General features: G+C 45.3%; 1 protein-coding gene and 1 long non-coding RNA gene across 8 annotated transcripts in view; one reads left to right on the top strand and one right to left on the bottom strand.

Annotated features, from left to right (window-relative positions):
• The window catches only part of TRIO (trio Rho guanine nucleotide exchange factor), a 284,165-nt gene that overhangs the window by 109,348 nt on the left and 148,429 nt on the right, over nucleotides 1–26,388 (bottom strand). For all 7 annotated transcript variants that reach the window (XM_081206103.1, XM_081206102.1, XM_081206097.1 and 4 more), the window contains exons 15-20: nucleotides 25,138–25,304; nucleotides 20,228–20,347; nucleotides 14,821–15,012; nucleotides 12,489–12,638; nucleotides 8,419–8,533; nucleotides 5,473–5,588 (exon numbers count right to left, since the gene is read on the bottom strand). In XM_081206103.1, coding sequence (XP_081062229.1) covers nucleotides 5,473–5,588; nucleotides 8,419–8,533; nucleotides 12,489–12,638; nucleotides 14,821–15,012; nucleotides 20,228–20,347; nucleotides 25,138–25,304 — 860 coding nt within the window. The remainder of the gene's footprint in view (nucleotides 1–5,472; nucleotides 5,589–8,418; nucleotides 8,534–12,488; nucleotides 12,639–14,820; nucleotides 15,013–20,227; nucleotides 20,348–25,137; nucleotides 25,305–26,388) is intronic.
• LOC308593973 lies at nucleotides 174–18,777 on the top strand. Its single transcript, XR_014011171.1, has 3 exons — nucleotides 174–1,301; nucleotides 16,062–16,222; nucleotides 18,445–18,777. It is a non-coding gene; the product is annotated as an uncharacterized lncRNA (long non-coding RNA).

The raw sequence follows: 26,388 nt of genomic DNA, 5'->3' as shown, positions 1-26,388 counted from the left end.
TGCAGGATGGGAGGGAGAGGGGAGATGGGCAAAACTTGCCCTCCTCCTTCCAATAGCGGAGGCATCCATTGGATCAAAATCGAAGTGAATGTGCTTTGAATAGAGATACTTGCTCAAAGGTTTTCAGCAGCCTTTGATGGCACAAACCACAAATTGCAAAGAGAGAAACAGATTAGAACTTGTGAATGATCCTTGGAACATCAAGGCCTGGAGTTAAGTGGCGGGGAGATGTAGCCATTGGTTTCTACAATTCAGAGATTCCTTCGTCTCCATAGCAAATATACTACTGCTCAAATATTGTGAAGACCGTATCTGGGACAGAACCGTCAGTATGGAATGAGACTCTTAACCTCAGGATCAGGGGTTTGAGGCACACATTGGGCAGAAGTTTCCTGCACTCCAGGGGGGACTATCACGGTCCCTTCCAACTCTGCAATTCTATGAAAAGCCCTTTGTAACTGCAAGGGCACCAACTGGACACCAGTCTTTCTGGAAAGTAAGGTAAAGGGTGGATGGTTCAGTCCAGTCAAAGGCAACTATGGGGTGTGGTGCTCATTTTTCTTTCAGGCCGAGGGAGCCGGCGTTTTTCCACAGACAGCTTTCTGGGTCATGTGGCCAGCATGACTAAACCGCTTCTAGTGCAACGAGACACCGTGACGGAAGCCAGAGTGCACGGAAACGCCGTTTACCTTCCTGCCACAGTGGTACCTATTAATCTACTTGCACTGGTATGCTTTCGAACTGCTAGATTGGCAGAAGCTGGGACAGAGCAATGGGAGCTCACCCCGTCATGGGGATACGAACCGCTGACCTTCCGATCGGCAAGCCCAAGAGGCTCGGTGGTTTAGACCACAGCACCTGACCTCATCCCCAACAAAAGAATGTGAACCAAGCACTCCTTGTTAAACTTGCTACATCCCCACCTTTTCCCTTGCTGTAGTAGCTTAAACTGTGAGCTTGTTGGGGCACTAACCCATGTTTTCCCCAACCCCCATTGCTTATGTTACTCTAAACAGCACTGTGTACATAGTGGCTGAGTTATTTCTTACTAATAATAATTCATGTGGCTCCTTTGGGCTATGTGTATAGCACTCCCACATGGAATGATACCTGCGAATAGTTCCAAGCATTGTCCCACAGGAATCCAGAACATTTCACTGGAATGGTCTCTTGTGTTCAGATAGAATGAAATAGCTCAGGATCAGTGGGAGAGCAGCCACTTTCTGAAGGGTAACTTTGCAGGAGAAATTAGGAGGCTGTGACGCAAAAAATGCCACAGATCCCAAAATTCCTGAAATGAGGTTAGTTACAGGGCTCTCTTCTTGGTGGGTGTTTCCTGTTTTGAGGCTTTCTGTCAGTCTTCTTAGCCAAGCCAAAGCACCGCCAGCAGAAGCCATGAGACAGAGGCATGGCAGGAGAACTGAATCTCCTCTTTGCATATAGCGAACTCTAAGTGAAGCAGAAGAGATGCTCCAGAAGCTCTCTGATAATATTGTTCAAGATGGTAGGCTTTTTTCACATAGAGAGAGGGTACCGCACTGGGGAGAGGGGGTGTTTTCCCACCAGGAATGGCAAGGCAACCTCTGAAATGTTGGTGGAAAATCAAGGAGCGGTCACGTATAGACCTTCTGATCGACAAGCCCAAGAGGCTCAGTGGTTTAGATCACAGCACCACCAGCGTCCCTGAGAAGTAGTTCCCATCGAACTGAGTGGGACTTACTTCTGAGTAAAAAAGGGTTATGATTGCTCTGTTTTAACATTTTTCAAGGATGAAACGACATCAGCACTTAAAAAATGCACAAAGCACAGCTAGTTCCAGGTCAGAATACAATGTTCTGGAGAATTATATAAAGAGATGTTAGGCGTCAGGGGTCTTTTTACACTGCAATTGAAGCTCCATACCAGCTACCAAAAATTATACACTAGAATATCTACCAGCTAAACTGAGCTGAATACAACCATCAAAGAAGTTTGGTTGTTGAGAGCATCAATGTTCAAACACATAATTTTACAGAAATGAAACAGCGGGACTTTGCTGAGAATAGAACAGCAGCTTTTGGACCAGCAGTTCAATAAAGAATAGCTTATTTTCCAAGAGATCAGAAAGATGAGAAAATCTGCAGAGATCCATACCTCATTTGAAACAAAACTTACTGAAACCTGCCCCACCAATCCCCGCTGATATTGCCTGGAAAAAGCTTGACCTCCCACCACTTTTCTGTGTATTTAGTTATTTTGGTCTTATTACATTTAATTGAAAGCTTGTTTTCTATAGTATTGGAATGAGTTCCTACAGCTGTATTAAATACATTCATTTTAGAAATATGTTACATTACTTTTAAATCACATGTCTGAACCATTTCAACCAAATTTGAGAGAAATGGTTTTCAACCCTCTTTTACTGTTGTGTTGGCAATGGCCATCTTTACATCTCTACTCCTAGCACCCCAACAAAAACACAATTTTAGAGTTCTTTTGGAGAAGGGGAAGGACGACTCATTGGGTTGTATGCAATGGGACTTCCTCTTTCCCTCCTCTCCTCGCACCTTCCCAAAATCTGTTCTAGAGGGTTCCCCCAAAAACTCTGGACTGGATTTGGACGGTGTGTGGGAAACTGCAGGGGAGAGGAGGGGGACTTTTTTTGCATGGATGGAATTGTGCAGTGCTGCATACAACCCTATTAAGCCACTGTTAAAATGTGCCGCTGGCTGCAGAGTACAAACTGCACAGTCTGGGTTATTGTATAATAATAACTTTGTAAAGTATACAGTTTTGAGTGGTTCCCCCTCCCCCCTTTATTTTCCCTTATACATGGGTGCTGTTTCTTTTTTCCTCTTTTATTTACGTCTCACCAAGTTTAGCGCACATATAATATAATTAAGTACTTTTTTGAACTTTCAATAAAGATGTCTAGAAAGAAAAAAAAGAAAAGAAACTAACTGGGCTTAGAAGAGTTGCAAAGGGGGTTATAAAGGAAAAGACATTTGACGAAACCTTTTTTTTTCAAATGTAAGGGGGAAAGAAAGGAAAGCTCTCCCACCAGCCTCCCCAAACTGTCCATGGAGAATCTATACGGACTGCCAGTGTTTCAAGACCATGTAAAATGACACCATAATCTTAATGCTACATTCTTTGTCTTTGCCGTGACTGCACTGTATAATATTAAAATATATAAAAGACAATCTGGGTTACTGTACACTTTTTCATCCCATCTTTGTGTCTCTACCACCCCTACCCCCCATCCACAAATGGATACTCCCAACTAACAGGCTACCTAGAAAACTTAGTAAAAGCTAGATTGTGATAAATAAAGTTACTAGGAACCTGCACTCTGAGAAACACTCTAGCTGGTGAATTCCAACATACAAAATTCCATCCCCATAGAACTACCCAAACAAGTGGACCATCTTTTCTATGGCACCGGTACATACTCGCTCTTCCTTTGCCCTTCGCTTTTTCTTTTCTCTGTTGTATACCTGTATACCTGAAGGAGTGTCTCCACCCCCATCGTTCTGCCCGGACACTGAGATCCAGCGCCGAGGGCCTTCTGGCGGTTCCCTCATTGCGAGAAGTGAGGTTACAGGGAACCAGACAGAGGGCCTTCTCGGTAGTGGCGCCCGCCCTGTGGAACGCCCTCCCTTCAGATGTGAAGGAAATAAGCAGCTATCTTCTCTTTAAAAGACATCTGAAGGCAGCCCTGTTTAGGGAAGTTTTTAATATTTAATGCTGTATTGTTCTTAACACTTGATTGGAAGCCGCCCAGAGTGGCTGGGGAAACTCACCCAGATGGGCGGGGTATAAGTAATAAATTATTATTATTATTGTTATTGTATATGGCTCATAAAATCTTGCAGCTGGGTCAAGGAAGGTTGGTGTAAGAAGCTGCTTGGTCCCTGAATCTCCTTCCCTACCTGTGCTATCTCCAGAGCCAGCCCATTGGATCCTTCCAGCCATGCCTTGGCGGCTGTAGTAAACGCAGCCAATTAGGGCGAACAACAGGCAACTCCCGCTTGAATCGCTGGCGGTCTACATTCCCTGCTGCTGCAAAAGATGCTAGCGGGTCCCTCACGAGTGGCTTTTTGGGAGATGCGTAGGGAATGCAGGACCTGAAAACCTCTGAGGCTGCAAAGCAGAAGATTGCGCCTGGCTCTCTAGATCCCAGTTATGTGCTTCCAACTTTCTGCTAGTGGGCCACCAGCATACAACCTACTGTAGTTTAAAAGCAAGTCATTTGTAAAGGGACCCCTGACCATTAGGTTCAGTCATGGCCAACTCTGGGGTTGCGGCGCTCATCTCGCTTTATTGGCCGAGGGAGTCGGCGCACAGCTTCCGGGTCATGTGGCCAGCATGACTAAGTTGCTTCTGGCGAACCAGAACAGCACATGGAAACACCATTTACCTCCCCGTCGCAGCGGTACCTATGTATCTACTTGCACTTTGACGTGCTTTCAAACTGCTAGGTGGGCAGGAGCAGGGACCGAGCAATGGGAGCTCACCCCGTCGCAGGGATTTGAACTGCCGACCTTCTGATCGGCAAGCTCTAGGCTCTGTGGTTTAACCCACAGCACCACCCGCGTCCCAAGTCATTTATACTTAGGGATTTATTAGCACATACAGCGTTTCGCACACTATGGCCTCCTCACAAGTAGCATCGTGCTGATTGAAACTCCTTGTGGCGCAAAAGGACCAGAGGTTAGAGTGCCGACACACTCGCAAGCAAATTCAGCATTGCCACAACGGAGAAAAGGGACACGAGGGCCTTTTTTTAGCACAGGCTATACAAATCAGCGAGACGTGATGCGACTCGCTTCTGGGCTGCCTGTTGGGAGAATAATAATAATAATAATAATAATAAATTTTATTTATATCCCGCCCTCCCCAGCCGAAGCCGGGCTCAGGGCGGCTAACAACAATAAAACAGTACAAAAGTACAACATAAACAACATTCTAAAATCATTCATTATAAAAATTAATTAATTCAAGCCACTAGCAACCATTGGGCCAGAGCTCTGCGAAGATTGCCGAGGGAGGGGGTCAGGCTGTGCCCTGGCCAAAGGCCTGGTGGAACAGCTCTGTCTTGCAGGCCCTGCGGAAAGATGTCAAGTCCCGCAAGGCCCTGGTCTCTTGTGACAGAGCGTTCCACCAGATCGGAGCCACAGCCGAAAAAGCCCTGGCTCTAGTGGAGGCCAGCCTAACTTCTCTGTGGCCTGGGACCTTCAAGATGTTTTTATTTGAAGACCGTAGGTTTCTCTGTGGGGCATACCAGGAGAGGCGGTCCCGCAGGTACGAGGGTCCTAGGCCATATAGGGCTTTAAAGGTTAAAACCAGCACCTTAAACCTGATCCTGTACTCCACCGGGAGCCAGTGCAGCTGGTATAGCACCGGGTGAATGTGATCTCGCTGCAAGCAAACATGGGCATTCCAATCCAACAGCGCCAGGAAGAAAAGGCTGCTTAAAATACAGGCCCTGACCTGTTTGGCGCTCCTCTCGAAGACCACATACTGCTGACACTGGTCAAGGCGTCTTTTCCTCATTGTCCAGTAGTGTAGGACACGGTTTTCCCTCTGGAAGAGCTCATTCAGGATATCTGCCGGATCATAAAGAGGCCAAATCAATTGGTGCACTGAGCAAAAAGCAAAGGCCTAAGGAACTGATATATCTGGCAAGCCGTTGAGGTAACTCAAATGAATATAAGAACATAAGTTGGGCATACATCAGCAATAGTTGAAAACAAGCGGCAGTGGCAAGAGAACAGACTGATTTCATTAAATCTCACATGTTGCTCTTGTAATACAAATTAGGGATTCTTTGTCTGTAGAAAGGTTGAATCTCCTGTGTCTGGTGTAAAGGGTAAAGGTAAAGGACTCCTAGACGGTTGAGTCCGGTCGAATTCGACTTTGGGGTACGGCACTCATCTCCACTTTCAGGCCGAGGGAGCTGGCGTTTGTGCGTAGACAGCTTTCCGGGTCATGTGGCCAGCATGACTAAGCTGCTTTTAGCGCAACGGGACAGCAGGTCAAATTCCAGAGTGCACGGAAACGCTGTTTACCTTCCCACCATAGTGGTACCTATTTATCTACTCGCGCTGGTGTGCTTTTGAACTGTTAGGTTGGCAGGAGCTGGGACAGAGCTATGGGAGCTCACTCCGTCATGCAGATTCGAACTGCTGACCCAAGAGGCTCAGTGGTTTAGACCACAGCACCACCCACATCCTTAAAGTGTGTGGTGTATCTGTGCCTAACATTTAAATATGGCCTTTATGTTGTTATGGCAAGCGGTCAATGCATGAAGCAACTCTCCAAGCGATAACTTCTACACCCAGTGCTGCCTGCTTGAATTTTTGGGATATCAGTATATCTAACTCTGTTTGGATTATCATATATTGCTTAATAAGCTGCGATATGAACAAGCTTAGTACCCTTGCACACATCCACCTCCTCTTATGCGAGTGAACCAACAAGTCAGCAAATCTTCCTATCATTACCCGATGTGTTCCACTGCATCCAAACTAGGAACATAACGCTGACAGTTTCAGAACAAGCCAGGATATGAAATCATAGTTTAGAGTTGGATTCATATCCTGGCTTGTTCTGAAACCACTGGCCATAGCATCCCAGTTCAGACCTAATGAGAAACTAGTGTTAACTGAAGACTTCCTGGCGTGTTCATTTGCTTGCACAAAGGGAGAAGTGCACAGATACTAGATCCATTCGTATCTTGGCTTATTAAATGGAGATACGATCATCCAAAGGCGGCCACTGAGTGTCCCAGAATTCATGGCAGATCAGCATGAAAATACAAAGCTATGAATATACACATAAAATAAAATAAATGAAGCAAAGTGTTGCCATTTCAGCTCCTCACTGAGATCTGCAATTTTTTTTCCACACTCCAAAGTGTTCACCATACTCATAACTGGTCCTCAGCTTGCTGTTTTCAAACACATTAATTCGTCTATTTATTCATTTAAGGTATTTCTGTAACACCCTTCAATTTACAACTATCATTTTTCTATTTAAAGGAACAGTCAATAAAACAGAGTGCAGAAAAAGCATTAAAAACAGAGCCACTAATCACTTTAAAAAAACAAACAAACCAGGTGTTAAAAGTCTGGCTGGGGAGCGGGCAATAAAAATTCTCCACTATGCCCTTAAAAAGTTACTAACACAGGTGCCAGGCAAGCTCACCTGGGGAGGGAGTTCTAGTAATGGGACACCACAACCGAAAAAGCTCTCTCCCCAGTCATCACCTGCCTTACCTCTAATGGTCTGGCCACTCAGAGGAGGGACTTTGAAAACAGGTGTATGTCAGGCTGCTGTAGGAACAGATGTTCTACTGGGGACCCACGTTGGCCAAGCTGTGCAGGGTTTTAAAATGCAACCACCAACTAACTTCATGGAAGACTTTATAAGCACTACATAGGACACTGATTTCATTATTTTTGTGCATTCTGATTCCTGCTTATTTTAAGGATAGGTCTTGATCGTTTTCTCTGTGTTAATGTCTCTGTTACAGCTCTTATTTTATTTAGCAGTTTGCAATAAATAAATGTGCTGCTGGGTTTGTGGAATATTTTATTTGCATGAAATATTTAGAAAATCTGTGTATTTATATATATAGCTGACAGACAATTAATTGGAAGTTTCTTAGTTTTTTAACCTCCCCCTCTCTCTTAATGCTATCTCTATCTATTCCTTTTTTGTTCTCTCTATTTTTCCTCTTCTCCCCCCCCCCCCCGATCGATGTTTTCATTTTATCTAGATCCGTGGTTCCCAACCAGGGGAGCAATTTGATTTTTAAGGGAGGCAATTCGAGAATGAGTTATTAACAGTGAATGGCCTTTTAGGCTTCCTCCATGTGAATAGGAGTTCACTTTTTGAATAATCAGGATTTTAGAGATGCATGGCCAAAAAAAGTTGGGAACCACTGATCTAAAGTTTCAGCCTGGACAAAAAAGATATCTGATTACCATCTTTGTATCTCTCTTTATAAAACCTGATAAAATTTATTCAAAAAGAGGGGGGAAAGAAGCTCTGTTTCACACTCAGGCACAGGTAAGTGTGTAATTTACACAAACAAAGGAAACATGCTTAAATGTTTGGCACTGTGGTCATTTGTTATTAATACATTATCTCAAGTTGCAAAAAAATCCCACAACTTCCACTGTTGTGCTTCCCCCCCCCAAAAAAAACCTTATTTTTTTACCCGGTGACAACCACAGCTAGGAGTTCTTTATTGCTCTTAGCATGGCTTGAGATGCTAACAGGGGCAGCTGATGCACAGCTGATTTGCACCCTTGTTCTGTGTGTGCTTCGTGAGTATCACCCGCATAAACCAGAACTGTATCACCACCTTACCAACGGAATGGTTGAACTCTATTAAGATCGACAGGTAGCCAGCCCATCGTGCATGCTTACTTTTCACCTGCTGTTCAGGGGCCTTGATGTGAGTCACCATCCCTGGCATGTTGACGCTATTCCTGTGCAGGTATTTCAGGAAGACATCAGCATTTCGCCGAGCCAGCGTGCAAGCCTGGAAGAGACCACAGACAGACACATCAGGGCAGGCATGCGCAAGGTGATGCTAACTGACCTTGTCGTTTTAGGCACTACAAGTGGAAATTTAAATTCCGCTACAGCCTGCGTGTAATGGCTTGAACAAACAAAGCAAATTTGGCCCATTCCTCTTGGGCTGCACAACACAGATGCTTCTCTATGAGCAAGTAAGGTAAAGGGACCCCTGACCATTAGTCCAGTCGTGACCGACTCTGGGTTGCGGCGCTCATCTCGCTTTATTGGCCGAGGGAGCTGGCATACAGCTTCCGGGTCATGTGGCCAGCATGACTAAGCCGCTTCTGGTGAACCAGAGCAGTGCACGGAAATGCCGTTTACCTTCCCGCTGGAGCGGTACCTATTTATCTACTTGCACTTTGACGTGCTTTCAAACTGCTAGGTTGGCAGGAGCTAGGACCGAACAACGGGAACTCACCCCGTTGCGGGGATTCGAACCGCCGACCTTCTGATCGGCAAGTCCTAGGTTCTGTGGTTTAACCCACAGCGCCACTTGTGTCCCTTCTATGAGCAAGTAGGAAGGCTCAATTCCTCTGTGCCATGTTCTTCCATGGATGTTCCATGCCTGGCAAGTGGGATTCTTGTTCCCCAACCTCAGTTCTCCTAGTACCACACGCTAGGACTGTTTCCAGAGTGTGGCTGCAGGGCATCAACTGTCAAGCTATTTTTTGATCAAGGAAAACATCATCACAGTGGTTTAGAGAGGGGGGAAAGCAGTTTAGTTAAGTTTATAGGACAGTCGCTGGTCATATTTTTACATGGGCCATGTTCAGACATAATGCTGAGCCAAGAAACATAGCTTAGCGTGAGCACACTGGTTCCTAAGGAGGAGATTACACCAGTTTTGCTCCCCACCCACCTCCCCCATGTCCTTTTATTTATTTGCAAACTTATAATCTGCACTTTCATACAAAAATATATATAGCAAGACCGGATGCAACGTGTATAAATAAAAATGAGCCAAATGGCCATTAGGGCATCATTAAATACATCAATAAATACTGATAGGTTAAAAGAAAAGGAAAAAATGCATGTTGTAAGGTGCTTCAGCAAAATGTTGTCTGAAAGAAGGGAGGGATGCTTCCTGTTGAATCTGTACTGTGGCAGGGAGTTCCACGGGGCAGGGTCTGCCACACTAAAGGCTTGGTCCCTAGTGATGACCAAAGGGACCTCAGGGGTGTGGATAACCACCAGAAGCGTCCCATCTGAGGACCTCAGTAATTGGAGTCTTTTAGCATGCCGTGGCAGCCAAAACAAGGTCTGGTTTAGTGCGGCATCCAAACATGAGACTGTGGTTAAGCTCTCTCTTCCTTAAGCAACACTCAGGATTCAGGAACAAAAGTAAATCCTTTCACAGCATTTCCATGCTGTGTTTTGCTCTTAAACACTAATAGGGAAATAGTTGCTTGATGTCACCAGCTGCCCTCAATTATTACATTATTTGCTAGGACTCATAATCTGCAGATTATAAACGAGGAGCACCAGCAGACAAGGACATACGTGCAAAAATCTCTTAATTATACTAGCTTCTAAAGAGCAGGAGTGTTCGTTTTGGAGATTTGGAGTTCTTCGGGTAGCAGGCCAAAGAATAAAACAAGCTCTAACATAAAAAAAACTCAGTTCTGTTGAAATCTCTTGAAGCTACTAATCAAGGAGACTAACTGAATATCGGAGGCAGAAGACAGAGGTGCCCACTGATATAATAAAGGCTGCAGCCCTAAATGTAGATTTAGGTACTCAAATGAGGTTCACATCTGAGTAACCATGTTTAGTAGCAGCTGAAAAGCCAATAGAAATAAAGGGAAGCATTTTGCATTTCTTGCATGGTACGAATTGAGGTTCACTTTCTGGTCACCTTCACCTAAATGGACAAAGTAGCAATCAGTTTACACCACAGAACACACACTCCCCTTAACCACTGCAGCCTTTCCTGCCTCTCTCTCTTCTCTAAAAATGAGCTTCTGATATCTGAAAACAGATTACTAGTAAAAAATGGAAAAGTGATAGCAGAGGTGACAGCTGGAAGCCCCCGATGCGGTCAAGTCACTATGTTAAGCCCTTTATACATTGACCTTAGAATTCTTATTTATTCAACAAAATTCATGGACAAAGTGGACCCTCGTCCACAAAAGCTTATGCCACAATTAAACCTATTAATTTTGAAAACTGCCGCAAGACTCTGCTGTTTTCGCAAGGTATCTCGTAAGCTTTGCTTTATTTTTAGCGCCACCAGAAACAGCCAAAAATGAGCTTGCTTCAGTATTAAATGGGCAATCAAGCAGATTGATGTCCTTGTGCTTCCTCGCTTCTTCAGCCTTCTGCTCCAATTAACTAACTGCACTGTGTTTGACAGCTTTTATTTGCTATTTTGAGAAGCCGCAAGCCTTCTTCTATATCCTGCGCCCGCCCGTTAGCTTTCCAGTCCATCTTTCCTTGCCCCTTTTCTCTGCAGAAAGAGTAGAATGGATTGACAGCTGCTGGCTTCAACTTTGCCACACCAGGGGCCCACTTTTGAATTTTCTATTAGGTAGGAGGATCCAATTGGTGCTCTTAAGTTGATAGACGGGCCTTTGATTCGATGGACACCTGCTGCTAATGGCCGAGGAAAGGGAGATGATTTCTTGCTGTTTTTCCCTTCCTCCTTCTGCCTTCTCTGGAGGGTCCCCCAACAAAATATAGCAAATTTTCAGGGGTGTTGAGGGCTGCACAGAGAGGGAGAAGGACACCAAAACCATCTCTCCTTTTCTTCCTTAGGAGGAAGCAGAATCAAAAACCCTTCCACGAGCACAAACAGGATTCCACGCTGTGTAGCACCTTCCCTTTAGGATGATGGACCCAAGTTAGTCAAGTCCATTGATTCCCATGGGACTACTCTAAGGATGACTAAGGTTGGATGCGGCCCAATAATACCAACATAGGGTACAGTAGGTACAGCTTAAGTGTACGATAAGACAATACAATTAAAAAAATTTAAATGGGCAAAACATCAGCTAAAACACATTAAGGTAAAGATATAATAATCAGATCTCAGCAGATGATCACTAGTAGGCAGTAGAGCATTCACACAACTCTACCAAAAAGCCTAGGTGGAAAGGTATGGGTTTGGGGCAGTGTCAAAAAGCAAATAAAACAAAAGGGCACGGCTTATCTCAAGGGGGAGAGAATTTCACAAATTAGGCAATCCTTCCGTAATGGATGATCCAGGGGCCAGCAAACTTTTTCAGCAGGGGACTGGTCCACTGTCCCTCAGACCTTGTGGGGGGCCAGACTATATTTTTTTTTGGGGGGGGGAATGAACGAATTCCTATCCCCCACAAATAACCCAGAGATGCATTTTTTTTTTGCTTAATGTATGTAGGGTTTGGTGTCAGCGTTGCTCGTGCTGTTCATTTGAGTTTCTTTGGTGGTGAGAGAGGTTGGGGTTGGCCTAGGGTATGGTTGTTTGTTTGTGATTGGCTGACGTGATCTGTGTTTTCGTGTGTGGGTGAGGTGGGTGGGTGTTTTGAATCAGGTTAGCCATATTGATTTCTATGCTGTTGGTGGATTATTGCCATTGTCTTGTTGGGCTGTGTATGTGATAAAGGGGAGCCATACCGGGGTGAAGGCGTCTTCTTCTGTTTGTCCCCGTGTCAGTTTCAGTTTATTGGTTAATTTTTCTAGTAGGGCTGTTTCCCATAGTATTTCGTACCATTGGTCCAGAGATGCATTTTAAATAAAAGGACACATTCTACTCATGTAAAAACACGCTGATTCCCGGACCATCCGCAGGTCGAATTTAGAAGGCAATTGGGCCGGATCCGGTCCCTAGTTTGCCTACCCATGGATTAGGCAATCTTGTCTGCCCGTTTTATATGCATGGTTGCAAAACCCAGCCTTGAAATATAGTGTTCATAGGCACACGAACTTCTCCTTGTTACCTTCAGGAATGCCTCCTTCTGTTCAAGGTGTTTACTTATCATAGGCGTTACATGGTCTGTTTCCGAGTTGGGGCCTAGTTTGTCAGCTCCTCCGCACCAGTCTTCTTCTCGCTTGTACTCTTGCTCCAAGCTTTCCAGTACGCTGCATACCTATTGGCCAAGAGACAAGAAAAGACAGAGTAAGGGTTTCTGTTGCAGGATGAGGGCTAACCCATCAATACTGAAAGGTCATGTTGTGTGGATGCCTGATTAACTTTTCCCAAAGCAACTACGGTACTCTATTCCGAACTTAAAAATGGAAAGCGTTATGCTCGTGGTCAACAAAAGAGGTTTAAAGACTCTCAAGGCAAATCTTAAAAAATATAGTCTAAGCACCGACAACTGGGAAACACAGGCCTGCGAGTGCTCCAGTTGGAGAACAGCCTTTACCTGAATGTTAGAAGGATGCTGGAACGAAGTTATATGGCTTTAGCAGAAATGTTATAAAGAATTAAGTAAAAATAGATTGTTAATGGACCAAAGTGGAAAATTTAAGGTTAGAGTGTCTTAAGTCAAATTTTAGAACGAAAATTGAGAAAGATGGAAAGGACTTGCTGAAATAGCTAATTGAACTAGAATACAAAAAAGGGAGGTGTGTGGAGGTCGATGAAACAAGTATATGAAAGGTAAAGACATGGAAAGGCTGGATGTGTTTTTAAATGTTTTTGTTCTGTTTTTTAGTTGTTTTATTGTATTTTTTTGTTTTTTGTTTTTTTCTTTTTTTGATGTATTGTAAGGTATTGTTTTGTTTTGTTTAATTTTTATTGTTCTTTTTCTCTTTTTGTAACTTGCAAACTCCTAATAAATATCTTTTTTTTTTAAAAAAAGAGAGAACAGCCTTTACCAAAGGTGTCATGGGCTTTGAATCTAGATTCAGGTAGGTAGACGTGCTGGTCTGACGCAGCTGAAATAAATATTTTTTTTAAAAAAAATGTCCAGTGGCACCTTAGAGACCAACGAAGTTTGTTCTGAGTATAAGCTTTCGTGTGCATGCACACTTCTTCAGATACACTGAAACAGAAGTCACCAGACCCTTCTGGTGGGAGGGTGGGGTGGGGTTTATCTCAGAAGGGTGGTAGGAGATGGGTGATTGACTCAATGGATATGGTAAACCTGTTGACTTTTTTTGGTCATCTGCATACTATCCCTTGCTTTTTCCTGTAGGACTAACTGCAGCCGTTAACAGTCTGTTATCTGAAGAAGTGTGCATGCACATGAAATCTTATACCCAGAACAAACTTAGTTGTTCTCTAAGGTGCTACTGGACAATTTTTTAATGGGCTTTGAAGATGCTCAAATGCAGGACGAAAGGGAGAAACGTGCTAAGAGGAAGGCACGCTTGGCAAATCCACACCGTGATCAACTCCCGCCCGGGAACCAATGTCCCCACTGTGGAAGGACGTGTGGATCCAGAATTGGCCTCCACAGTCACTTACGGACTCACTGTTAAAACCGTGTTCATGGAAGACAATCTTACTCAGCTACGAGTGATTGCCAAAGAAGAAGACTGAAAGGACTGGCATTCACTTCACATCTACAACCTGATTTGACAGCTTCCTCAGAAGTCACACAATGCAAACACTGGGTCAACATTACATCTCTTCACTACTCCCAGCTTCCCTCACCTGTGGTTTGCAAACAGAGGTTACTTCAATACCACAGGTCCATTCTGCTAAAGCCAAGTGAACAAAGCAGTTTTTAGTAAGCCCTTGGTAATGTGAGCAAGCCCATCTTTAGCACTGGAACGGCTTAATTGCTCCTGAGCTGCAATTACTTTTAAGGCTCGCTCTTTGAAAAGTCAAGAAGCCTAAGAAAAGTTAAGAAGCTCTAAAAAAAAGTTAAGGGCAGCAACAGGACCCTCTCGCCTTCACTAATGTCTAGTTTTGGCCTTAGATTAATTTAAACTGGAATCAATAAACTACTGAGGTTAAAGGGAGAGTGGTAGAGAAACTTCTAGAAAGCAGACTTTAGGAATTATACACCTACTACCTGAAACCCAGTCCATTCAAGAAATGGTGTGTTTTCTTTTATACAAAAAATATACACACAGAGATCATGCTCATTTTCAAGTTACACCTAGGAACGTGTTTCCATTTTCAAGTATTGTGACTGTAATGCTGGATGGCAACATACAGAGAAAAGCAAATGAACCAAGTCTGTAAAATGGAATTGGTTTCCCTTATTAACCTCAGTTGAGTGAATCTGGGCTTTAAAACCAATCTGTCGTGAAACCAGCCCTTGAAACCATTTACCAGCAGCCACACTGTTGGCTCGGCGAGCCATTGTCCTCTACCTGCTCAGATGTTTTGTAAAAGGCCACAGAGGCGTTCACAAGCTTGAGCCGATCTTCCATCTTGAGCATCAGCTGCTGCCAATGAGAGGCCACTTTCTCCGCGCAGTCCCGGATCATGTCCATGTCGTAATGATTCGCCTGCAACATCGCCTCGGCTTTCTGCTGCACTTGCAATGCGCTCTGGTGCGTTTTCTGATCAAATACAAACGGAACACAACACTTAATTCGTGAAAAGCACTCTGTACGTTTCCAAAATGGGTTTGCGCCCTCCTCTTGTCCGTTAAATGGTGATTGCACACCAGCTAAATGCTCATTAATCTGGCAACTGCAAGCGAAATGTCCTTCCTCTTTCTCCCTCCTCCTAACTCTGGCCAATTTAGGGTCAAGGAAGTCAACCCAGCAATGCAGCAATCTGTATTCAAGTGATGGCTTTTGAGGCTATCCTTGTGGGTATATCTTTAAATGTGGCATCAGTTGTATATGTTGTCCACAAGTGTTACTAAAGAATTATCCACGAGCCAGAACAGTTAGACTGACTTCTAGGTGCCATCTCTGCCTTAGAAATCCTTCTCAAAGCTATAATGGTAAAGGACCCCTGGACGGTTAAGTCCAGTCAAAGGCAACTGGAGTTGCGGCACTCATCTCGCTTTCAGGCCGAGGGAGCCGCATTGGTCCACAGACAGCTTTCTGGGTCATGTGGCCAGCGTGACTAAACCGCTTCTAGTGCAACAGAACACTGTGACGGAAACTAGAGCACACAGAAACACCGTTTACCTTCCTGCCACAGCAGTACCTGCTTATCTACTTGTATCGGCATGCTTTTGAACTGCTAGGTTGGCAGAAGCTGGGACAGAGCAACAGGAGCTCACCCCATCATAGGGATTCAAACCGCCAACCCAATCGGCAAGCCCAGGAGGCTCAGTGGTTTAGACCACAGCACTTGACCTCATCCCCAACAAAAGAATGTGAACCAAACACACCTTCTTATACTTGCTACATCCCCACCTTTTCCCTTGCTGTAGTAGTTTAAACTTTGAGCTTGTTGGTGCACCAACCCATGCTCCCCCCAACGCCCATTGCTTATGTTACTCTAAACAGCGCTGTGTACATAGCAGCTGAGTTATTTCTTACCAATAATAATTCATGTGAGTCCCTTGAGCTATGTGTATAGCATCGTGAAGCGTTGTCTCCCCCCCAACATGGAATGATACTTGCGAATGGTTCCAAGCATTGTCCCACAGGAATCCAGAACATTTCACCGGAACGGTCTCTTGCGTTCAGACAGAATGAAATAGTTCAGGATCGGTGGGAGAGCGGCCACTTTCTGAAGGGTAACTTTGCAGGAGAAATTAGGAGGTCGCGACGCAAAAAACGCCACAGATCCCATAATCTCTGAAATGAGGTTACTTGCAGGGCTCTCTTCTTGGTGGGTGTTTCCTGTTTTGAGGCTTTCTGTCAGTCTTCCTTAGCCAAGCCAAAGCACCGCTGGCAAAAGCCACGAGACAGAGGCATGGCAGGAGAACTGAATCTCCTCTTTGCATATAGCGAACTCTAAGTGAAGCAGAAGAGATGCTCCAGAAGCTCTCTGATAATATTGTGCAAGATGGTAGGCTTTTATCACATCGAGAGGGGGTACCACACTGGGGAGACGGGGTCTTTTCCCACCAGGAATGGCAAGGCAACCTCTGAAATGTTGGTGGGAAATCAGGGAGTGGTCACCTATGACTGATGAAACTACACGGAGACAAGTATTTCTCTTTCCATTGGTTCTGTGTAGCTTCTTCTAACGGGGAAGGAAAGCCACTGCTGGAATGGTTGAGAAGCTGATAACAGGATTCATATTTCAGCCCCACCTCCCCACCACCTCCCCTAAAAGCTAGGCTCTCAGCACACACCTTTTGTGTCATCTACATCTAGTCTACACACAGCTGCAACAATACAGCAGCGCGAGAAAGCAAGCCCCACGAGACAGAAATCAGAGCACTCTCACCTGATTATAGTTAAGGATTCCAGGTTTAGGTTGTAACGGGGACTACATGGCACGCGAATGAAGAGTAATATATCTGCACGCAATGCTCGCACACCCTTAAACTGGGTAGGTAGGGAAAGCAGGGTGCACTAGGCAACAGGCCCCTGTTGCTCCGCATACTGGATCCCAGTTCGAGCAGCCTCGGGAGACTGGGAGTAACTGGTTGCCTTTTTATGTGCTCGCAAAGCTTCACATGCCATAACCAGAGCACCACACCTGGAGCAACTGCCCGAATTATACGAAGTTATATGAATTATACTATTATACTAATTATACTATTTGCAAAAAGGGGACCTCTCTATACCCTATAAGTGGGACCCTTGGGGAATAAGTTTGTCCCACTTTTATCAAGTCTTCTGGAACGCTCATGGGTTGGGGGTGGGGGCAGGGGAAGCAGGTTTCCCCCTGCCATGTGGCCATTTTTCACCTGTCTGCTATAGGACTGCATGCCTATGCTTGCAGAAGCGTTCCCCTTTCAACAAGACCGGGAATTCTTCAAAGATGGTGTGTTCCTGATTGCTTGGAGAGGGATGTGGGCCGACTGAAAACACCCCAATAATGTGCATGCAGTGAATGGGGGGGTCCTGCAGCTACGATGCTTCTCCCAATCATACGTGATGGGTTCGTTGAATGTGTAGAGGGAAGCCCATACAACTGTACTCCACCTGCGCTGCCAAAATGCTTTATTACTGCTATTAAAGGTAAAGGGACCCCTGACCATTAGGTCCAGTCGTGGCTGACTCTGGGGTTGAGGCGCTCATCTCGCTTTATTGGCCGAGGGAGCCGGCGTACAGCTTCCGGGCCATGTGGCCAGCATGACTAAGCCGCTTCTGGCGAACCAGAGCAGTGCACGGAAACGCCGTTTACCTCCCCGCCGGAGCGGTACCTATTTACCTACTTGCACTTTGATGTGCTTTCGAACTGCTAGGTTGGCAGGAGCAGGGACCGAGCAACAGGAGCTCACCCCGTCGCGGGGATTCGAACCGCTGACCTTCTGATTGGCAAGTCCTAGGCTCTGTGGTTTAACCCACAGTGCCACCCGCGTCCCTTATTACTGCTATTATGTAATTTTAAATATCACTTTTCAAACAAGCTTCAATCCTATTACTGTTGAGTGTTCAAAGTGGTTATCAGATACTTTCACAGTATCCTTACCACAACACTGTGAGATAGGCTGGTATTAGTAACCAGGTACTTCTTTACAGCAATGAAGAGTAGATATTTGTTTAAGAGCTGCAAAAGAGCATAAATGTACCAAACTGTTTTGCTACAGGTTATTATTAAGTGCTCTGTGGCCACGCAGATTCCTGGGTCCCTTTTTGACTTGAGACGTTTGCTGCTTTTAGCAAAAAACCCTGGGCTCTGATGGAAGAAAAGAGGGGTATGAACGTTAGAAAACAAATGCATAAATAAAAAGGAGACACAGAGAGGGTGTGCTGGAGGAAAGCAGAACCTCCAGGTTTGAAATCTAACTTTGCTCTGGAATTCTTAAGTATAACCAGTATATAGCCCGCTCTATCGCATTCTACCAAAGTAGCCCCCGGTTATAGTTCCTACACATTTATCCCCTAAAAGGACAAATATCTACACTGCAGATTCTAAAAGGAAGGAATGTTATACCGAAAATTTACCAAAGCTGCCAAGAGTGAGGACACAGACACTGCAAACTGTGAACAACAGAAAGGGAAAACGGAAAACTCCGCAGAACGACAGTAGAACAGAAGGCAGTTACTGTAGCACCAAGGATTTCTGAAAATAAAAAGCTTCCCAATGGATAAAAGCAAAGGATTTTACTTTTAGCAATCTTAAGCACTCACATCTCACTACGTATTACCAGAAAAAAGTTAAACCGTGCAGCAGTCGTTTTCAATGCTTTGAGCCTCTATTTTAGTCACGTCACCTATCCCAAGTAAGCTGAAGATTAGAACAGGATTGCTGGTCATGTAGTAGTAGTAGTAGTAGTAGTAGTAGTAGTAGTAGTAGTAATATCCCACGCATCTGACTGGGTTGCCCCAGGCATTCTGGGCAGCTCGCAACAAATTGTAAAACATCCAAAACAGGGCTGCATTTAGAAAAGTCAGATAGTTGCTTATTTCCTTGACATCTGAAGGGAGGGCATTCCACAGGGCGGGTGCCACTACCAAGAAGGCCCTCTGCCTGGTTCCCTGTAACCTCACTTCTCGCAGTGAGGTAACCCCCAAAAGGCCCTCAGAGCTGGACCTCAGGGTGAATGACAGTGGTGGAGACACTCTTTCAGGTATATGGGGCTGAAAGTGTTTAGGGGCATTAAAGGTCAGCACCAACACTTTGAATTTGGCTTGGAAATGTACTGGGAGCCAATGCAGATCTTTCAGGACCGGTGTTATATGGTCCTGGCAGCTGCTCCCAGTCACCAGTCTGGCAGCCGCATTGAACTAAAGAAGCACATTAAATTAAGAGGCACGTTAGCAGTGGCACAAGGGCTTTCCACATTATTGCTTCATGGTAGTGTGTGGCATTTAGCAATGGAAAATGATGATGCCCCCATAGCAAATGAACTATCTCTTGGTTAATAAATCTTCAGCAATGAATTCCACCGGGTGAAATGCACAGTGATAGCCACAAATGCTGCTCAAGAGGTAACCAGAAATCAAATTTATGAACAAAGTTTTTAATCTCCGTTTTGTCCTGCTGAGGGCTGACGCTATCGTAAGAAGGCGGGAAAGCTGCTTTAAGCAGAGTCAGACTAGCAAGCAATCAGGCTCAATATTGTGTCCACCTTGACTGGCCGCGGTTCTCCAGCATTTTACAAAAGAGTCTTTTGGAGACCTGGACTGAATCTGGGTCATTCTGCATGAAGACTTTCACTAAGCAGGAGCCAAAATATTATTTCGGCATCCTTAGGAACCCTTCACTGGTCATTGTGCCATGTTGACAAATACCTTAGACATTTTTCTGCTGGCTGATACACATCAACAGGCAAACGGGCGTTTGACTAACATCTCTCCTCTTGTGTAAAATATAGTTAGCAGCAGACTCATGAAAAATCAGGCAAGGACTGCCTTGTTTCTGCAGCTATCTACTGGCATTGGGAGATTTAAACACTATCAATCTGACACATGATTAGTAACCAGCAAATTTAAATTATAAACCGAGTTGTTCCTCTAGTGCAGGCTTCCTCAAACTCAGCCCTCCAGGTGTTTGGAGACTACAATTCCCATCATCCCTGACCACTGGTCCTGCTAGCTAGGGATCATGGGAGTTGTAGGCCAAAAAAAGTCTGGAGGGCGGAGGTTGAGGAAGCCTGCTCTAGTGTTAAGTGCAAAAAGAGAACGAAAGGTATCTCTGCACGCTCTGCTGGACCCCAAAGTCGAGAGCAATAGCCCAAAACACTTTTACCTCTATTGCATGCTGGAATTGTTCGTGTTCGCGCTGCAGCTGCTCAGCTTCTTGTAGTGAGCTGGCCGTGATCAGTCCGGCATTTAACATGGACTCTCCGTTTCGGATCCAGCCCAATACCTGAAATGCAGCAGGAGAGAGCACAGCTTAGCACAGTGGTTCTCAAAGGGGGTGGCAGGAAGATTCCAGGAAAACCAAACATTTAAACATTTCCATATAGTATAATACAGTATAGTATCAAGAGTACAGTGGTACCTCGGGTTACATACGCTTCAGGTTACATACGTTTCAGGTTACAGACTCCGCTAACCCAGAAATAGTACCTCGGGTTAAGAACTTTGCTTCAGGATGAGAACAGAAATCGTGCGGTGGCAGGAGGCCCCAAGTGGCGCTTCAGGTTAAGAACAGTTTCAGGTTAAGAATGGACCTCCGGAACGAATTAAGTACGTAACCAGAGGTACCACTGTATTGATTTATTTGCAGAATATGGATGGGTGATACTGAAGACAATCCCAGTTGTGATCCAGAAGCACCATTCTAACAATGTGCTGAATAAGACTCATTTATCTTTATATTTTGGGAATGATCCATGTTCGTATGTAGCTGCATTGATTTATACTTTCTTGATGTCTCACGATCATATGATAAAGTAGTTGTGCTCTATGTTATAAACCAAGCACTGCTAGGAGTTGTATCTTTTGGTTTTCCAATGTACTTCTAACAACATAAAATTCGGCGTGGTGCAAGCAAATTCTTATTCTGAAAGTGTGACCCAGAGGGGTGGGGCGGGAAAGCTTGAGAACCACTGGTTTAGAACATTCTCTTTACGTCCAGAGCAGTTTCCCAAACTTGGGTCTCCAGCTGGTTTTGGACTACAGTTCCCATCATCCCTGACCACTGGACCTGTTACCTAGGAATGATGGGAGTTATAGTCCAAAAACAGCTGGAGGCCCAAGTTTGGGAAACCCTGGTCTAGAGCAATACATCTGAAAACGTTCCTATTGTTAAAGAGCAATACTCAAAGATGGGGGAATTTGTTTCACGCAGCAGTGTTAACGATGGTGCCAACGTCAGACCGTTCCAAAGCTCAGCTTTCACCAGCTTATTATCAAACATACTTTGGTTTTCCGTTCTTTTCCGTAGAGGAAGCAGCATACTTCCTGGTTGGGACTATGCCTTGGGGCTGTGGACTCGCATCTCTCCTCCTGCCCCCTCAAATCCTGGCTTACCATACATTTGATTGCTATGAATGGAAATTTAATCAGGATTCTAAAAGGTGCATCGTGGGCCAGGGTTAGCAATTTTTCGGTATCGCAGGGCGCCCTAGCAGAGGAGGGAGACGATGTGCAAGGTGGAGCAGGGTGAGTTGGTTCACACCTGATCACTCCATGCTAGTAAGTGTGGCAACTGCACTAGATCTTGAAAGCACAATGCAGCTTCGCAATGATGGACCAAGTGCTACAGAGATCACCATTTTACAATAATGGTCGCAAAAGGACAGAGCCTTTTTCTCTGCAAGGAAGATTAAAAAGAACAAAGGAGATCAATCCCATTGTGTCCTGTTAATGGATGCTTTGGATAAACTCAGCACTATCTAGAAAACAAAGCCACAACATTCTTATTAGTGGCAGCTCAACATGTAGCTGCATTTTTTTCTGGTAAGAGATAAAACACCAACTGCAGATATGTACTTTATTAAAGTAAGATTAACATTAAAAATAGACTGTCTGGAAAAACGTCCAAGGGAGACAGAAACCGTACTATTATTGTTGTATTTACAGAGCATGGCTGCTTTTACCTTGACCGCACAGAAGAAACCTAATTCAAAAGAAATTACGCCTGCAAAAATCGTGAGCCTTAAAGGGTAAAGTTAGGGACACGCTTTAAAGGACACAAAGAACAGAGGGAAATGTCACACCAGAAATACAAAGTGTTCAACTATCAACCGCCTGCATCTTTGTACAGCAAACTTTTTAAAAATAGTAATGCATGTCTCATCAGATTATTCGTACCACCCGCCATTTTAGTGAAGCCAAAGTTTGGTGTAACCAACTAAGAAAGTATCCTTTTGTCCCCTAGTCCAGCAGCAGCAAATCTGGCAGGAAGTTGCGGTCATTAGCTAAAGGAACTGTGGATCAAGTGTCGCAGGAAGCCAACACAACAAACAGCAAACACGCGATTCTCTCTGTCTGGCTGAACACCTGCCGAGCTGCAAAGCTTTTTCTATCTCAGAGGAAAAACAGCAAGACATCTTCCTTCCTGGCTTAAGAATGAAATATGTATTTCTGCATCAAGGTCACTTATGTCAACAGATAAAAAAGAGCTTTTCGCCCCCCCCCCAAAGGCTTACAACGTAAGACTTGTGGAGAAGAAACTCAATTCAGGAATCCTTTTCATTGGGAAGACTACGGAATTGGGGTCAATGTATCTGGTTTGGGGGTTTTCTAATTCACTGGTCTTTTGTGAGTAAATTCCACCAATCCAACTTCATGCAAATTGATAAAAGAGGGGAAATAGAACTATTTTAGCCTCAACTCCTAATATGTTTAAATTCACAAGGCAAACAGTAACTTAAGAGCTTTTAGCACATTGGCTGAGATAAATCAACATGCGTATGGAACATATCTATGAGACAATGCAAATGTGAAACACTTGACTAGTTTATTTTAAATTTCCTCCATCTAATCTCCTAATCTAAGTTTCCAACAGAGACCCTGTGAAGGAAGTTTCTCGAGAAGGAGCAAACATGGAAACTATGCTGGCCATGTTGAAGTTTATAGTGGATTTCCTTACAGATTACACCCATGGAGGGTAGTAATGGTTGCTGTTGCCTTTTGGTTTTTGGTTTTTATTTAATACTGATGACTTTTAGCTTTTGTCAGCTGCCTCAAACGCATCTGCTGGAAGGCAAAATCAAAATGCCAATAATAATAATAATAATAATAATTCTGACAACGGGGGCAAAATTTACCAGATGCATAAACTGCATATATGTTCAGATGTCCTGAGTGCTCAAGCTGGCTGGCTGACAAGTAACAAACTTTTCTTTTAAAAACACCACCACTCAAAAGACTTAGCAGGAAGGATAAGATGAGATACAGTGATATCCCAGCAGTTATTAAGAGCAGCAATTTAAGCAGGAGAGTAAGGCAATTTCGGTGCCATGGTGCATACAAAGCAATCTGCTGAGAACAGCTCCGAGGTAAAGTTTAAGAACGTAGGCAGAGCTCTGTGGGATCCCTTCAGCTAGAAGTCGCTGCACTGTCGTAATTCTTCAGCTCAGAGGTTTCCAAACTTTTCAAGTCCACGGCTCCCTTGACCAACCACATACTTTCTGGGGCAGCCCTGTGGGGCTCAGGGGCCCAGTTATGTGTCCCCCCTTGCCTGCAGAGCTGGCAGCCTATCTCCCTTTCCCAAACACCCTCCCCTTGTGTGTGTGTGGGGGGGGGGGTTCCCTCGGCCTCCTCTCATCTCCCCTCTCTTTGGGAGTCCTTTGGGCAGCAGCCGCCACTACCCTGGTCTGCCCCAAAGAGAGGTGCCCCCACACACTGCCCCACAAGGGCCTGGGACGAGGATGCGCCCCCAGCCTTAGTGGCCCGACAGAGACTGGCCAAAGATTGGGGAGGCAGTGGCCTACATGGCGGAATGGCTCCCCTTCAGCACCGGGCACTCAGCTCCAAGGCAGGCCTTTCACACATCAAGCAAAGAAAGGCCAGCCTGCCTGCCCGGTCTCCCACTTATCCGTCCATTCCCAACAGCGAGGGCTGGCAGACTGACTGGCTGGGCTCCGTCACCCAATTGCTTGCCTATTCCACGGCTGCTTCAGCTCCTGGCAACCAGAACCCACTGGCCAGCCCCAGAGGCACCATTTGCCTGCGGAGCTTGTAGTCAGGGCTGCTGCAACGAACAGCCATGCAAGTCTTTGGGAGGCAGAAACGCGAGAGGGAAGGAAAGGGGGACAGAGGCCAGTGCTGCTCGCGGCACCCCCCCCACCATCATTCAAGGCACCCCAGGGTGCCAAGGCACACTGGTTGAAAGCCACAGCTTCAGCTTCTGCTTCTAGCAGTGGCTAGCCAGTTGCCTCTGGTTTCATTCTGCCACACTGGTTGACAGCATAGCTCAGTTATAGAAACGAGAGGTCTCTATGTTTCTTTAGGCGCCAGGTGAAAACACTTCGCTTCTCCCAAACCTCCGGCTATTTAAACAATCTATGGCCTGTCAAACTAATTGTGTGTTGTTGTTGTTTTGGGGGTATTGCTTTGTTTGTTATTATGCTATTCCGTTTTTGTGGTTTCATGCAGTAAACCACCCTGTGATTCTTGGACGAAGGGCGATATAAAAAAATAATTCATCATCATCTATGCTACAATTCCCATTCATTTTGATGGAACTTGACCGGGGGCAGCTTTCTACAGACCACTCCTGTATCTTTTATGGAGTCCAGTGTCGTGTTTTTGTACATTAAAAAGTACTGTATTTTTCTGTGTTTAAGATGCCCCTAAGTTTAAGATGACCCCTATTTTCTGAAATAAAAATTAAGAGCTTTTTTTGGGGGGGGGGGAGTTCGCAAAACAGTTGCTGAGCTTTTGAGGGGGAGATTGGCGGTTCAGGGAGCTTCGTTTTTAACCCCTGCGCATTGAACATCTGTGTACAGCATGCCACCCAATTTTGGACTAAAAAAAATTAAGCAAAAAAACATCGCCACACACAGGTATTTTGGTACTTGTAGGGTAGGGACGCAGACCCAGAAAGGTATTTGATTTTGAGAGCGGAATGATTAACACGAACTGCTGTTGTGTCATGGTTGCTGCTTCCTCAAACAGGCTTGTACCACCGCTATCCCCGTGACCATTTTATGAAGAAGGTTGTGTACCGAACAAATAGGCACGTAGCACAGCACTGCCTCGTACCTGCTTGACTTCGGCCTGCAGGTGGCGCAGCTGCACGCACTGCTCCAAGTGCTTCCGATGCTGCTCTGCCGCCAAGTCCAACTCCTGCTGCTTTTCGTGAAGGAACTCCAGCAAGTCTTGAACCCGCGTTGCCATGTCTACGTCTCTGTCACAGAGCAGCTCGACACCTGCAAGCACCATTCGCAAATGTCACCTCGGCAAACACAGGTACCATTTAAGTTCCTTCACAGCATCACACAGCAATATCTCCACACACACCCCTTCCTTGAGTTTTCAGTTTTACAATTACAACATTTCCCATTTTTTCGCAGCAGTTATTTTGGGACTTCCCACTACTTCTTTCTCCCAGGTCTTGACTTTACCATGCACATTTATTTGTGTGCATAATATCTCAGGTTTATGCTTTTTTAGAGGTGGGTGCATAGCCCTAGTGCCTGAAAAAATGGATTTGGGCAAGCGTGGGTAAAAAAAAAAAGGTAAAGGACCCGTGTCAAAGCTAACTATGGGGTTGTGGCGCTCATTCTGCTGTCAGGCCGACGGAGCCGGCATTTGTCCACAGACAGCTTTCCGGCTCATGTGACCAGCAAGACTAAACTGCTTCAGGTGCAATGGGACACCGTGACAAAAACCAGAGCGCACGGAAACTCTGTTTACCTTCCCACCACAGCGGTGCCCATTTATCTACTTGCACTGGTGTGATTTTGAACTGCTAGGTTGGCAGGAGCTGGGACAGAGCAACGGGAGCTCACCCCCTCGCATGGATTCGAACTGCCGACCTTCTGATCGGCAAGCCCAAGAGGCTCAGTGGTTTAGACCACAGCGCCACCCGTGCGGGTACTATTTGCTGGCATATCAGAAGGAAGCGGCACAAGGAAGGGGGGAAGTGCTGCTGTGGTGCTTCAGAGCTCCGCCTAAAACCTTGCCTCTATCAACAGCAGAAAACAAGATGCTAATTTATACAGGTTGTAAAATCTGGCTCTTGATCAGGCACGGTGCCAGTGAAAGTTTGGGGCCTTTTGTGTTGGTGTGATGTTATATACCAGGGTTCGGCAAACTACGGCCCATGGGTCAGATACGGCCAGAATGGGTCGTTAAACCAGCCCCCGGCCCTTGCCGCCCGCTCAGTCAGTCCCTGTGCTGCGGCAGTTGCTCTGCGAGGGACTAATTTCCGGGACGCAGCCACAGCTTCCTATTGGCTGCAGGAAGCTCCTGCAGCCAATAGGAAGCTGCAGACTCCTCCCCCCCCCCCCG

This window comes from Podarcis bocagei (assembly GCF_964188305.1).
Source record: "Podarcis bocagei genome assembly, chromosome: 8".
In the NCBI taxonomy this organism is placed as follows: domain Eukaryota; kingdom Metazoa; phylum Chordata; class Lepidosauria; order Squamata; family Lacertidae; genus Podarcis; species Podarcis bocagei.
This window is presented reverse-complemented; position numbering and strand designations above follow the sequence as displayed.